At 40.8% G+C, this 15,934-nt stretch overlaps 1 protein-coding gene across 2 annotated transcripts in view; it reads left to right on the top strand.

Annotated features, from left to right (window-relative positions):
* The window catches only part of MINAR1 (membrane integral NOTCH2 associated receptor 1), a 108,433-nt gene extending 104,742 nt beyond the window's left edge, over positions 1-3,691 (top strand). For both annotated transcript variants that reach the window (XM_044283131.1, XM_044283132.1), the window contains one exon: positions 1,985-3,691. In XM_044283131.1, the coding sequence (XP_044139066.1) occupies positions 1,985-2,182 (198 nt within the window). In that variant the 3' untranslated portion in view covers positions 2,183-3,691. The remainder of the gene's footprint in view (positions 1-1,984) is intronic.
* The last annotated feature ends 12,243 nt before the right edge of the window (positions 3,692-15,934 follow it).

Below are 15,934 nucleotides of genomic sequence, written 5' to 3'. Positions count from 1 at the left end.
ATTCCAAACTACTTCTCATGCTTTAGGTCCCCTAAAATGCAAGGGCAGTATAAATACCCTACAAGTGACCCCATTTTGGAAAGAAGACACCCCAAGGTATTCCGTGATGGGTATGGTGAGTTTATGTAAAATTAAATTTTTTGTCACAAGTTAGTGGAATATGAGACTTTGTAAGAAAAAAATAAAATAAAATTTTCCGCTAACTTGTGACAAAAAATAAAAACTTCCATGAACTCACTATGCCAATCAGTGAATACCCTAGAGTGTCTAATTTCTGAAATGGGATCATTTGTGGGGTGTTTCTACTGTCTGGGCATTGTAGAACCTCAGGAAACATGCTCAGAAAGTCAAAGTGCATAAATTCACATTTTTGCACCATAGTTTGCAAACGCTATAACTTTTACCTAAACCAATAAATATACACTTATTGCATTTTTTTTTTTATCAAAGACATGTAGAACAATAAATTTAGAGAAAAATTTATATAGAAATGGAGTTTTATTTGAAAAATTTTACAACAGAAAGTGAAAAATTTCATTTTTTTGCAAAAATTTCGGTCAATTTTTATTAATATTAAAAAAAGTAAAAATCTCAGCAGCAATGAAATACCACCAAATGAAAGCTCTATTAGTGAGAAGAAAAGGAGGTAAAATTAATTTGGGTGGTAAGTTGTATGACCGAGCAATAAACCGTGAAAGTAGTGTAGTGCAGAAGTGTAAAAAGTGGTCTGGTCATTAAAGGGAACCTGTCACCAGGATTTTGTGTATAGAGCTGAGGACATGGGTTGCTAGATGGCCGCTAGCACATCCGCAATACCCAGTCCCCATAGCTCTGTGTGCTTTCATTGTGTATAAAAACTGATTTGATACATATGCAAATGAACCTGAGATGAGTCAGAGCTTGAAAAATATGACTCTTCTCTGGTCACACAAGTAAGATATGACTCTTTTATGTTAATTTGCATATGTATCAAATCATTTTTTTTTTTACACAATAAAAGCACACAGAGCTATGGGGACTGGGTATTGCGGATGTGCTAGCGGCCATCTAGCAACCCATGTCCTCAGCTCTATACCCAAAATCCAGATGACAGGTTCCCTTTAAGGGGGTTTACGCTAGGGGGGCTGAGGTGGTTATTAAGACCCTAAATCAGACCTCAGATCAGACCCCCAATGTGAATGACCCCTAAATAAGACCTCAGATAAGAGTCCCATGTCTCTCATCAGCCCCTATACCTCTCATCAGACCCCATATGCCTCTCATCAGACCCCCATGCCTCTTACCAGCCCCCATTACCTCATATCAGCCACCATGCCTCATATCAGCCCCCATGTCACAGAGCACATAAAATAAAAAAAACACTTACTTCTGCTGCTCTGGACGCTCCTCAACTTCAGCACTCCTCCTGCCGTCAGCTGTACTGTGACCTGACGTGCGCCCCCACGCTGTGCGCAGCAACAGCACAGTCGACAGCCGAGGACCAGGAAGTGGTGAGTACAGAGCCTTCACTGCTTCCCGCTCCTCCGGTACTAATGAGCACTTCCATAATGGGTGTAAATAAATGTGCCGTTTATATTTTTTTTAAGTTACTTTTTATGGATGCCTGCTGCCTCCGCAATGGAAAGAATCATACTTACCTGCTCCCCATCACTGTGGTCATCAAGACTAGCTCCCACGTGTGTGCCGCCGTCTCCCTTCTCTCTTCCCGCTCGCTGCTGCTGTGTCTATGGTGAGCAGGAGGAGAGAAGTGAGACAGCACGCTCACACTGCATGTGCCTTCCCTTCATACAGCTGATTGGCGTGGGTGCCGGGTGTCAGACCCCCGCCGATCTGATATTGAAGACCTATCCTGAGGATAGGTCATCAGTATTAAAAGCCCGGAGAACCCCTTTGATACGTTTTTGCTGTATAGAAAAGAGTAGTCAGAGTCTGAAGATTGTTCTTCTATAATTTCTATAGTGTAATGTTTTTTATGTCCTTACAGGCTCAGGAGTCTCTTAACCCAAATAACTTGGAGTTTTGGATGGAAGACATCTACACTCCGGGTTATGACTCTCTGCTGAAGAGAAAGGAAGCAGAGTTCCGGCGAGCCAAGGTCTGTAAGATGGCGGCACTCATCACCGCAGCGGCCTGTACAGTAATCCTAGTAATTGTGGTACCTATTTGCACCATGAAGTCCTAATCTCCAGAAACAGACAGACTGCTCAACTTGCACTCCCCATGTATCCTGTATAGTAACCAGGAACAGGCAATGAAAGCTACTGATACGCATAAATCCCTGTGACTGTGAAATGAATGAGTAGAAATGGAAAGATACAGAACAATATATATAGGACATGGACATATCTGCACATGACAAGTATGATGCTAGCATTTTCTTTGAACTCAGATTACTGGAGTTGGAATTACACTACGGCATGTACCTCTTGCAGCATATGTAAATGGATTAGAGAGTCTAATTCCTCCTCCCTCCAGAGAGATCCTCTTGGATGGTCATCACATATTATAAAACAATCACAAAGTAGACCCATCAAACTGACCCACATGCACAGACCTCAATGATGCAAATTCAGCATTCTTCATCTCCATAAGGGAGAAAAAGAACGAGACATTTAGAGGACACGCAGTGAACCACCAAAGAGATGATGCAGCATCGTTTCGACAGCAATACACAATCATTTCATCTTTCGTGCCTTTCTTCGATACATTGACAGCAATTTTTGCTTTTAGCATTACATGTATTTTTTTAGTTGAATATTAGGATAATTTGGTTCTTAAAGAGTACTGCCAGAACTACAAAGAGCCACATTTGGCACCCTCAACAACGGCATATGGATTTATGGATTCAATGTCAAAGGTTGAAAGTAAGTTATGATAAGCATGATTGTTCTTCATTGATGACAGTGGAAGAATGTGTCTTCAAAACTGTAATGACATTAATATAGACTATCTTTAAGTTAATAACAGGTTCTTAAAGGGGTTGTCCAGGATTAGGGGGGAAAAAAAAGGTCTGCTCTTTTTCTTCACAGTACCACCCCTGTAAATTGGCAGTATCTGGTATTGCAGTTCAGAATCATTAACTTGAATAGGGATAAAGTGCAATACCAAAATCAGCCAATGGACAGGAATGGCGCAGTTTCTAAAATAAAAAGGAAAAAGGAACTGTTTTTTCCCCTAAAATTAGGTTTTCCAGTTGGTTCTTGTTATGCATATGGTGGGAGAACCCTTTCCCATAATACACAAATAGCAGCGTAGACTCTTACCTGTATTCAAAGGGCAAGCTATTTTCTTACTCCTAAATGTCTGCAAATAAAAATGTCAGATTATTTACAAGAGCAAAGACACTGAGAAATGTTGACTATATTATATAGCTATATATATTGTATAATGTGAATGTATAAGAAAATGCATCGTACTGAATATTACTATTAGCATGAATTCTTTATTATATATACTGAAGCATAAATATCACTATTAAAGGGCCATGTCCTCTGGTCCAGGCATCTCTGGTGGTCTACATACCGAGTTGGTCTATACAAAAAGAAATTGAAAGACCAATTAAGCGATATTTGTAATCATCAGCAAATTTTAAAAGGACTCTTTATCTTTATTAAGATTAAAATGTGTACTATCGATGGACAGGAAGAATGTATGAAGAGCGGCGTTATTTCATTAAAATATCTGAAATGAACTATTTGTGTCTTGTGTATCTTCATACAAATGCAAAAATCCCTTTCTAGCCTATGTGAAGCACAGAAAACAAAAAAAATAAACCTACAAAATCCCTATTCTACCCTACCTAAGAGTGGAACTGCCACCCTGACAAGGGCGAGCCCCACAGTCTTCTTTGTTGTCCCTAGAAAACCCTGTACACACGGGGGTTTCCAGGTAAAGAAGTGGGACTTCTGTACACTAATATACCTATGTACTCATGAAACGGGAAGGTAGGATTTTTATTGTTCTGATGTCTCAGGATATGAGCTATTGACTCAACGCATTTCTCCCCAGGGGGTCTTATCCTGGGGTTCATCAGGGGCTCTTACTATAGAGAAACAAACGGAGGATAGTTGGTAAATTGAGACAACCTTAGATTATCACCTTCCCCCCTAAGATAAATATCTCAAGGACTAGTTGGAGCGAGACTCATGCGTGTATGGTTTATACAAACAAAAAACGAGTGCAACATGGAGACCCTAGAAAGGTATATCAGATTGCGTGTGTGATGTGCACATAGATAAAGTAGTAATCAATGTTAGATATACATATACTAATCAGTACTTCTCCCAGATCTTTGGACCTACAGATGGTAGACTTCTCAGATCTGTGATGCTAGCCTATGTGAAGCAACTTTAAATTTTCATGCCATAGAGGCAGCTGATGCAGCTACTTTTGGGCCCCGAGAGAGGATCCCCAGCTCAGTTTCTTTGAAAACCTCATTTTAAAGAAAATGTGTCAGCAAAAATGTTATCTGCCAGTTAAAACCAGATAGCAACACATTTCCTGTTATTTTCTGATTGCAGATTTATTTATTCTATTTCCTTAACATCTTTAGAAAGCATTAAGAAAACTGCTTTACAAAAGCCACATAGGCCAATGGCACAAAGGTCTGGACGGGACTGACTTCTATGGGAGAGTTTTCTAGGCATGCTCTATGACCCGTGCAGAGGTCATTTTACAAGTAAGCCTGTGTTCAGACTTCAGTTATTTGTTCAGTGGCTTCGATCAGTTATTGTGAGCCAAAACCAGGTGTGGGTCAAAAACACAGAATACTGTAGGTGCAAATCAAATCATTACGCTTAATCTATGAGTAGGCTTCACTACTGGTTTTGGCTCACAATAACTGATGGAAATAACTGGAGCTTTTATTTGTTGTTCCTCTTTCTTCAGAACTGCTAGGGTTAATCTTTTCTCTGACTGCTGCTCCATGCCTGTGTCCAGTTGTTCATTGGTTCCTCCTGTGTATGCCTGCCTGTTTCCTTCAGTCCTTGCCTGTACAATGATCTTGCTAGGTCTCTCTCTAGCTAGCTAGAGCCTACAAAAGAGCTATTTTCCATTTGCCTGACTGATTCCTGACCTGTGTCTGCTCACTATTCTGATCCTGTACCACCTTCCCTGACTGACGATGTCTCTGATCTCCACGGTTCTCCGTAGAAGCCTGGTGGTTCCTTTGCAGCAAAGTCCAGATCCCTATATAGAGATTAAAGGGTGAATACCAGGGTACCATCAGAAGAAGACCTTTTTGTCTAGCAAACTGGTTGGTTGGCATAGTGCTTCCACAATCATGGCCTATACTAGTTCGCACAGGTCATGGATCCTGCTGACTCACTTTAGATTACCTTACCTGAAGTATGCCAGGTTCAACTGCAAGACCAGTATGAGTGACTGCTGGATAGTATACATGACATGTTCACCCACCTGAATGCTTTGACCGTTGCCAAAGCGAAAGCTTCCCCTCTGTCTGTCCAGTTTACATCTGTCGTTACCCACACATTATGATGGAAATCCCAAACTGTGTTATGGCATCCTCAAACAGTGCACTATTTATTTTGAACTGCTATCACATTTGTTTTCATCTCACTGGGCCAAGTTGTTTTTTTATGATTTTGCTTCTGTCTGGCGAGGCCCTTGCCTTGGCTAATCTGCTATGGGAGAGAAGCGATCCTGTTACCAGTAATCTGAATGGGTTCCTGGACACATTCTGCAGAATCTTTGAAGAACCCAGATGTACCTCTTCTGCCACCTCTTTTGTTTTGCAACTTCACCAGTGTGATCTGTCTGTACCCTGACCTCTGAATTGGACTGGAACAATAAAGCTCTGGTGACAGTATTCTGGGAGGGTCTGTCAGCTCGTATTAAGGATGAGTTGGCAGGTTGTGACGTCCTGGCTACCCTGGAGGGTTTAATTTATCTTGCTACCTGAATTGATTTCTAGTTCCATAAATGTGCCAGGGAAGCAGCCTATGAGAGTATATCTCCTTCTCCATCAGCTGTCATAAACACTTTAGGCAGAATCCATATTGGACTATTCCCACAATAGAATAATACTTGAGGAAGTACCACCATTTTACATAAAGCAATACGGGATGCAAAAGATAAGAAAGGTGTTTCCAGATCTTAGTTCTTTCCCTCAACCTATAAATTAAAGGAACTACTGTAAATTGAATTCAATATAATCCTTATTTTCCTGGAGTCTACCAACCCCAAATACCAAAGACTTTTGGGAGTCAGAACCTGGATCCAGAGAAGTAATAACTGATTTCTTATAGACCAATTTCTTTGTTAAATGTAAATATCATGTTACTGGGAAAAGTTTTGGTGGGGAGATTGAAGAAAGTGTTAACATGGTTCATAAACAGTGACCAATGCAGCTTTATGTCTAATAAATCTGTTAGTAAAAATCTTAAAACTCTCTTTCTGAATCTACAAGTGCATCTATATGAGGCAGCGCTCAGTTATTACCTTAGATACCTCTAAGGTATTTAATTCCATAGAATGGAGTTATTTATGGGAGGTCCTGGAGAAATTTGCAGGTAAGTTTATTGATTAGGTCTGTATAATTCTGTATTTTAACCCCGTGGCCAGGATTATTATCAATGTAGAAATATCTAGTCCATTCAATCTCTGTAGAGGAATGTATGAAGGCTGCCCCATCTAATCTGTGGTGCCTGGTTTAGCAATAGAACCTTTGGCATTTGTTAATACATGGGACCTTTTGATAATTTTTTATTCAATTTGTTGGGGAGAAAAGGTGACCATAACACGACAATTTTGGCACTGGGGATTATTACAGTGTCCTTTAATATTTCAATTTTCTTTTTTAAATATTTTTTAAACTGTAATGAATTTTTTTGATTAGACCCCTCTTTTGATCGCTTGTATGATACACAGCACTACTCCTGTATTACAGTGCATCTCACTGACCAGAGGCAGGATGTATTAGCAGTTGAGACAGAGCAGGCCTATTGCCCTTCAGAAGGTTGCTGACTGCCATACCAAGTACTCAGCGACCATCTGTCTAACTGCTCAAATGCTGCAGTCACTATTAAATGTGATATGTAAGGAGTTAAATAGCTGGAATCAGAGTTATCTCCAATCCCAACAGTGAGAGCTAGGTGCCTGCTATATAATACAGTCAATGCCTGCAAGAGGTGGTTTGGGCCTGAGTCCATGCCATCGCCATGACGTACCATTATGGCACTGAGTACCAAAGCTCCATGACATAATAATACGTCACTGAGTGTTAGATAAAATTTCCTTTTTTGTCCTCCTTGGGAAAATGAAGCATGATCTTTTGATCATTTGAATATTTAGTATTCAAAAGCCTTATTACCTGTCAGAGCCACAGACAGGCAGCTTATGAGGCCACATCTCTGACGAATCGGAGGTCTTTGTTAGGCGCTGTACTGCCATTGTAACTCACTGTCATCCTGTGATCATGTCATGGGGAGGGCAACGGCCTGACAGAGGAAGCCTTCTCCCTTCGTCAAACACCTTAGATGCCTCTGTCACTACTGACCATTGCATCTAAGGGGGTTAAATAACAGAGATCTGAGGTTCCTACGGTCTACACCTTTAAAATGAGGCTGCGGATAAAATTGACACATCAAGAATTACAAAAGATAGATAACGGTACTGCATTATTAGATCCATAACAGGAATAGCAAACCAAACAAAAAAAAAAAAGCAATGACAAATTCTAGATTGTTATGTATACACTTGAAATAGCCACAAATCCGTGTGCTGTCAGCATCTGTGGCTCCATTCCGCGGCCCCGTTAAAAAAATACAACATGTCCTATTCTTGTCCGCGCATTGCGGACAAGAATAGGCATTTATATTGCCGGCACCTGTTCAGTTCCGCAAATTGCGGAAGGCAACACGGGCATCTTCAGTTTTTTGCGGATCCGCAGTTTGCAGACCGCAAAAAACGGCAGGGCCGTGTGCATGAGGCCTTAGAGTAAGATGGTGGCTTTCTTCCAGAAACAGCACCACACCAGTCTGAACTCCATTGAAATAAGACAGTTGCAATATCACAAACAACCTGTGAACAGAAGTGGCACCGTTTTCTGGTTGGAAGAAAGCAGCCATGTTTTTTTCAATCCTTTTTCTAGTTGGCTCAACAGCCTTGTGTATAGGGACAGGATGACCCAAACCCACAATGAGTAATTCAATGGCCGACTGTACAGTATAACTTAGTATGGCTTCAAGGGATTCTGCCCGTGATATTCTAGAGACAAAGCTGCACATGTAGTTACCTCCATGTATATATATATATCATGCTGCTAGGCATGATACCGCTTCTTAGCAACAAACCACAAGATGTATACAACATAACTTATTAATTTCTTTTCAAGAAATATAGAGTCACTTTAGTAATTAAAAATAATATAGGTTTTCTGTTCAAAAGAAGAATTGTAATTACACCGAAATAATAAATAGGATCATTTATCCCAGCAACGAAACCAGATTGTAGGGAGAGCGGCTATTCTGAAGTTGTTTGGAGCAAATCACAAGGGAATTTAAAATGAGCAATGTTCTAAACTTCAAAGAAAAACATAAAGCGATATGCCCCAGATGCATAAAGAATAGACATGTAGTGCAAGAAATTGGACCAGATCCCTCCTCCACATAATCCTCTATTAATTTATACATCTGCCTTCCAATTACTGTGCTGCGGTGTCTGATGAACCGTGCTGCTCGTTGAGCTGGTAATGGTCTAATTCTAATGTAATAGTATGGTGGGGAAGAATTAAAAAACAAATGTGTCATGAATTAACAGCGCCGCTCTTCAAAGCGCTGACTATAGGTGATGACCGCAGAAATCCAAACCCGTAGATGGTAGAATGTCCCAGTTACATGACCCACGGTTATATACCAGAACACTGTGAAAAGCTTTTCAGATTACTTTGAGCTAACAGGAAGCTGTGATATGATCCAGTTTTTGGAGATTTGAAATACAATGATTGCGAAACATGAATCGCCAAACTGTGTGCAACAAATCTAGAATACCTTAGCAGGGGAAGGGGGATTTATCATTGTAGGTGAGGATGAGCGAACCGAGTTCGGTCCGGACTTCGCAATTTTTCAGAAGGCAGATGAACTCGAATTTGTCCAGGTTCGTTTCGGATGAATTCACTAAAATGGCACTTAGCACCGTTTTAGTGCACGTGTTGGCTGGAAAAAAGCACTAGGGAGGAAGAAGAAGGGTTCTCCAATGACCCTGAGAGGATTTTGGGGGGAGGGCTTGATCTGATTGACTCCAAGACTACTTGGATGAGCCAATCAGTGCTGCGGCAGTCAAAGGCTGTGAATGAGGGTGGGTCTTATAGGAACACGATCTTAGGGAGTAAGAAGGAGTGAGAAATCAATCATTGAAGCTTATTGACAGGGACAGTGAAGGGAAAGGCTAGGATTCCAAAGAAGAATTATGTGTGTTGTGTGCTATAGAGAGAAGCAGGGCAGCTGACAGACAGAGAAGACCTGTGGCTGAGCCTGCTATCAGAAGGGCAGGTGCACCTCAAAAGCAGCTAGCTGCAAGCAAATACTTTTATTGTGTTTCCCCATTTTCACAGAAATGTATTTTTTTGTGGAGTTCAATATAAGGCTGCTTTCACACTCGCGTTTTGGGCGGATCTGCAAAAATGGATCCATTACAATAATACAACCGCATGCATCCGTCATAAACTGATCTGTTTGTATTATCTGTAACATAGCCAAGACGGATCCGTCTTGAACACCATTGAAAGTCAATGGGAGACGGATACGTTTTCTATTGTGCCGTCAAGCGGACAGCAAAACGCTGCAGGCAGCATTTTGGTATCCGCTTCCAGAGCGGAATGGAGACTGATCGGAGGCAAACCGATGCACTCTGAGCAGATCCTTTTCCATTCAGAATGCATTAGGGCAAAACTGATCAGTTTCGGACCACTTGTAAGAGCCCTGAACAGATCTCACAAACGGAAAGCCAAAACGCCAGTGTGAAAGTAGCCTGATTAAACAGTATATATATAAAATATACAGTCAGGTTCATAAATATTGGGACATTGACACAATTCTAACATTTTTGGCTCTGTACACCACCACAATGGATTTGAAATGAAACGAACAAGATGTGCTTTACCTGCAGACTGTCAGCTTTAATTTGAGGGTATTTACATCCAAATCAGGTGAACGGTGTAGGAATTACAACAGCTTGCATATGTGCCTCCCACTTGTTAAGGGACCAAAAGTAATGGGACAGAATAATCATAAATCATACTTTAACTTTTTAATACTTGGTTGCAAATCCTTTGCAGTCAATTACAGCCTGAAGTCTGGAACGCATAGACATCACCAGACGCTGGGATTCATCCCTGGTGATGCTCTGCCAGGCCTCTACTGCAACTGTCTTCAGTTCCTGCTTGTTCTTGGGGCATTTTCCCTTCAGTTTTGTCTTCAGCAAGTGAAATGCATGCTCAATCGGATTCAGGTCAGGTGATTGACTTGGCCATTGCAGAACATTCCACTTCTTTCCCTTAAAAAACTCTTTGGTTGATTTTGCAGTATGCTTTGGGTCATTGTCCATCTGCACTGTGAAGTGCCGTCCAATGAGTTCTGAAACATTTGGCTGAATATGAGCAGATAATATTGCCTGAAACACTTCAGAATTCATCCTGCTGCTTTTGTCAGCAGTCACATCGTCAATAAATACAAGAGAACCAGTTCCATTGGCAGCCATACATGCCCACGCCATGACACTACCACCATAATGCTTCACTGATGAGGTGGTATGCTTAGGATCATGAGCAGTTCCTTTCCTTCTCCATACTCTTCTCTTCCCATCACTCTGGTACAATTTGATCTTGGTCTCATCTGTCCATAGGATGTTGTTCCAGAACTGTAAAGGCTTTTTTAGATGTTGTTTGGTAAACTCTAATCTAGCCTTCCTGTTTTTGAGGGTTTACATCTTGTTGTGAACCCTCTGTATTCACTCTGGTGAAGTCTTCTCTTGATTGTTGACTTTGATACACATACACCTGCCTCCTGGAGAGTGTTCTAAATCTGGCCAACTGTTGTGAAGAGTGTTTTCTTCACCAGGGAAATAATTATTCGGTAGTGATGAGCGGGAGGTGCCATATTCGATTTCGCAATATTTCGTGAATATTCGATTGAATATTCATCTTATATTCGTCGAAATCGAACATTCATCATTATTCTATTTATCGCAAATAATATGCTATTTAATTATTCGTGTATTGCGATTTTCTTTTAACTGTATAAGGCAACTTTCCTATTGGTTGGCTATGGCTAATATGTGTATTTTACAAATAGTCGCTGTATTGCTATAACATTGTTTTTTAAAATATTCGTAATATTCGAAAAAACAAAGTTATAGCAATATATTGAATATTCGTAAAATACACATATAGACTGTAACTTAGCTAATATAGTGCTATAGTATATATTTTTTTATAGTGTACATTTTTTCCAAAACTGAAGTTCAGAAGAGACAAAAAAATTCTACTATAAAAAAAAGATTAAAGCACTATATTAGCTAAATTGCAGTCTATTTGTGTATTTTACTAATATTTGCTATATATTCTTGTTTTAGAATATGACGAATATGACAAATATTCTAAAAAACAAAGTTATAGCAATATAGCGAATATATAGCACTATATTTGAATTTCCGCTATTCTAATATTCGCGCTCAACACTATTCTTCGGTCATCCACCACAGTTGTTTTCTGTGGTCTTCCGGGTCTTTTGGTGTTGCTGAGCTCACTGATGCGTTCCTTCTTTTTAAGAATGTTCCAAACAGTTGTTTTGGCCACGCCTAATGTTTTTGCTATCTCTCTGATGGGTTTGTTTTGTTTTTTCAGCCTAATGATGGCTTGTTTCACTGATAGTGGCAGCTCTTTGGATCTTATCTTGAGAGGTGACAGCAACAGATTCCAAATGCAAATAGCACACTTGAAATGAACTCTGGACCTTTTATCTGCTCATTGTAATTGGGATAATGAGGGAATAACACACACCTGGCCATGGAACAGCTGAGAAGCCAATTGTCCCATTACTTTTGGTCCCTTAAGTGGGAGGCACATATACAAACTGTTGTAATTCCTACACCGTTCACCTGATTTGGATGTAAATACCCTCAGATTAAAGCTGACAGTCTGCAGTTAAAGCACATCTTGTTTGTTTTATTTCAAATCCTTTGTGGTGGTGTATAGAGCCAACAATTTTAGAATTGTGTCCATGTCCCAAGATTTATGGACTTGACTGTATATCCACAGCAATACTCATGGTGTGGCAGCAATCTACCTGTGTGTATTAAGTTGAAATTGAGCATCAAGCCTCAGGGATCATTTACATAATCACGGTTTCCACACAGTCACAATTAATTTTTTATTTTTTTAGACATGCTTTCAATTTAATTAAACAGCATATACACGTGATTACTGCAGCAATACCCCCGGTGTGGGAATACCTAACTATGTGTGTTAAGTTGAAATTGAACATCGAGCCACAATCGTCCATTTACGTATTTTCAGTTTCCACCCGTTTGGAATAAAAAAAAATTGGGACTGTTAAATGTAATTAAATAAGCATATACAGGTCCTTCTAAAAAAATTAGCATACTGTGATAAAGTTCATTATTTTCTGTAATGTACTGATAAACATTAGACTTTCATATATTTTAGATTCATTACACACTAACTGAAGTAGTTCAAGCCTTTTATTGTTTTAATATTGATGATTTTGGCATACAGCTCATGAAAACCCAAATTTCTTATCTAAAAAAATTAGCATATTTCATCCGACCAATAAAAGAAAAGTGTTTTTAATACAAAAAAAAGTCAACCTTCAAATAATTATGTTCAGTTATGCACTCAATACTTGGTCGGGAATCCTTTTGCAGAAATGACTGCTTCAATGCGGCGTGGCATGGAGGCAATCAGCCTGTGGCACTGCTGAGGTGTTATGGAGGCCCAGGATGCTTCGATAGCGGCCTTAAGCTCATCCAGAGTGTTGGGTCTTGCGTCTCTCAACTTTCTCTTCCCAATATCCCACAGATTCTCTATGGGGTTCAGGTCAGGAGAGTTGGCAGGCCAATTGAGCACAGTAATACCATGGTCAGTAAACCATTTACCAGTGGTTTTGGCACTGTGAGCAGGTGCCAGGTCGTGCTGAAAAATGAAATCTTCATCTCCATAAAGCTTTTCAGCAGATGGAAGCATGAAGTGCTCCAAAATCTCCTGATAGCTAGCTGCATTGACCCTGCCCTTGATAAAACACAGTGGACCAACACCAGCAGCTGACATGGCACCTCAGACCATCACTGACTGTGGGTACTTGACACTGGACTTCAGGCATTTTGGCATTTCCCTCTCCCCAGTCTTCCTCCAGACTCTGGCACCTTGATTTCCGAATGACATGCAAAATTTGCTTTCATCTGAAAAAAGTACTTTGGACCACTGAGCAACAGTCCAGTGCTGCTTCTCTGTAGCCCAGGTCAGGCGCTTCTGCCGCTGTTTCTGGTTCAAAAGTGGCTTGACCTGGGGAATGCGGCACCTGTAGCCCATTTCCTGCACACGCCTGTACACGGTGGCTCTGGATGTTTCTACTCCAGACTCAGTCCACTGCTTCCGCAGCTCCCCCAAGGTCTGGAATCGGTCCTTCTCCACAATCTTCCTCAGGGTCCGGTCACCTTTTCTCGTTGTGCAGCGTTTTCTGCCACACTTTTTCCTTCCCACAGACTTCCCACTGAGGTGCCTTGATACAGCAGTCTGGGAACAGCCTATTCGTTCAGAAATTTCTTTCTTTGTCTTATCCTCTTGCTTGAGGGTGTCAATGATGGCCTTCTGGACAGCAGTCAGGTCGGCAGTCTTACCCATGATTGTGGTTTTGAGTAATGAACCAGGCTGGGAGTTTTTAAAAGCCTCAGGAATTTTTTGCAGGTGTTTAGAGTTAATTAGTTGATTCAGATGATTAGGTTAATAGCTCGTTTAGAGAACCTTTTCATGATATGCTAATTTTTTTAGATAGGAATTTTGGGTTTTCATGAGCAGTATGCCAAAATCATCAATATTAAAACAATAAAAGGCTTGAACTACTTCAGTTGGTGTGTAATGAATCTAAAATATATGAAAGTCTAATGTTTATCAGTACATTACAGAAAATAATGAACTTTATCACAATATGCTAATTTTTTTAGAAGGACCTGTATATGATTACTACAAGATACAAGGTGGAGCAGTAATCTATCTGTGAGTCATAATGAGACACTGTCCATTTCTGTGAATTCTATTTCCTCCATGGTTGGAATTTAAATGTTTTTTGGGACTTGTTCAATTTTATTAAACCAGCATATAGGTGATCAACACCAATACACAGGCCAGCGCAGAAAAGTATCTGTGAGGGATAACGAATTTAGGCCTAAATCAGTCTTTTTAAACACGCTGTATGATAACCGTCAAATGTGCGTTTACCCATAGTTACGTATGTCAGGGTCGTTCAGACATCATTTACTATTACTGTGATTGCCCTCCAGAGCTTGGGGGGGGATGTTGGAGGAAATAAAAAAAATCCTAAAAAATACATGAAAAGAGATAACAAATTTTCCTAAAAATTATAAATCCTAGGAGGCTAGAGGGGGTTATATACCATCTTTCAGGGCAATTTGAGCAACCTCAGTTTGGCCTGAATCGATTTGGGTCCGAACCGAACTTTTTAAAAAAAATTGGCTAACCAGACCCAAAACACATCTCAACTGGTTTGCTCATATTTAATTGTAGGGAATTTCAAAGTCAGCTTTCTGCAGGAGTCTGTATCATACCTCCCAACCCTGTATCATGCACCTAGCCAGCCCAGACAGGAAAGCTTTTCTCAGCTCTATTCAGTTTGTACTAAGGAGGTCTTACCTTTGTGCAGTGCATTTATTGGGGCATCACATTGTGTGGGAGTCGCTTATAGGGGCACTAAAGGGGCATCATTACTGTCTAGAGCAGTGTTTCCCAACCAGCGTGCCTCCAGCTGTTGCAAAACTACACTTCCCAGCATGCTCGCACAGCCGAAGGCTGTCCAGGCATGCTGGGAGTTGTAGTTTTGCAACAGCTGGAGGCACGCTGGTTGGGAAACACTGGTCTAGAGGCACCATTATTGTGTGGAGGGCACTAAGGGGACATTTGTACTGTGTTGAGAGCCGTGAAATTTCAGGGCCAGGCAGTGTGGAGGTAATCGCACTGTCACTCAGAGTGGAGAGGAGTTGTAGTCAGCACAGAAACCGAAAGCAACTCCGGGTGCAATGGCAACACCTTCTTTGCACCAAGGAACTAATTGACATAATGTAAAATTACTTGTATCTCTGGATTCCAACCACCTATCAACATGGGACAAATGGAATGAATTTAACTGGCAAACGCACATCTCCCATGTCAGCTGGATTTATTTCAAGGTATGTGGTGTGATCGGCTAGTCTATACATTAGATTGTAAAAAGTCCAGTGTACCCCAGCTCATAAGCTGAAGGCACTCGCCTGCCCTATTACTGGCAATGTAAACACAGCAACTTGGAATCTTCCTTGTACACAGGATGTAAAATGGCTTGTTCACTGCTTTCTCTGGCTTTTCCTGTTTCCTCCATTATGCTCTAGGCACTGAACAGTATCTGGAGGTGTCTGGTGCATGCGCAGGTACAGAGGATTTAGCTGCCGGAATCTGTGCACAGCCCAAGGAAGTGGTCACGTGAATAAGTCATGTGACTGCCACCTATGCATGCAGGGTATTTTAGGTTGGGCTTTTTACAATCTAATGTATAGACTGGCCATCCCTTATAGGCCTCATGCACACAACCGTTCTTTTGGTCCGCAACTGAGCCGCAATATTTGCGGCTTGGATGCTGACCCATTCACTTCAATAGGGCCGCAAAAGATGTAGACAGCACTCAGTGTGCTT

The sequence above is a fragment of the Bufo gargarizans genome, chromosome 2 (genome assembly GCF_014858855.1).
Source record: "Bufo gargarizans isolate SCDJY-AF-19 chromosome 2, ASM1485885v1, whole genome shotgun sequence".
NCBI classification, from domain to species: Eukaryota; Metazoa; Chordata; class Amphibia; order Anura; family Bufonidae; genus Bufo; species Bufo gargarizans.
Note: the sequence above shows the minus strand (reverse complement) of the source record. Positions and strands in the feature narration are given on the sequence as shown.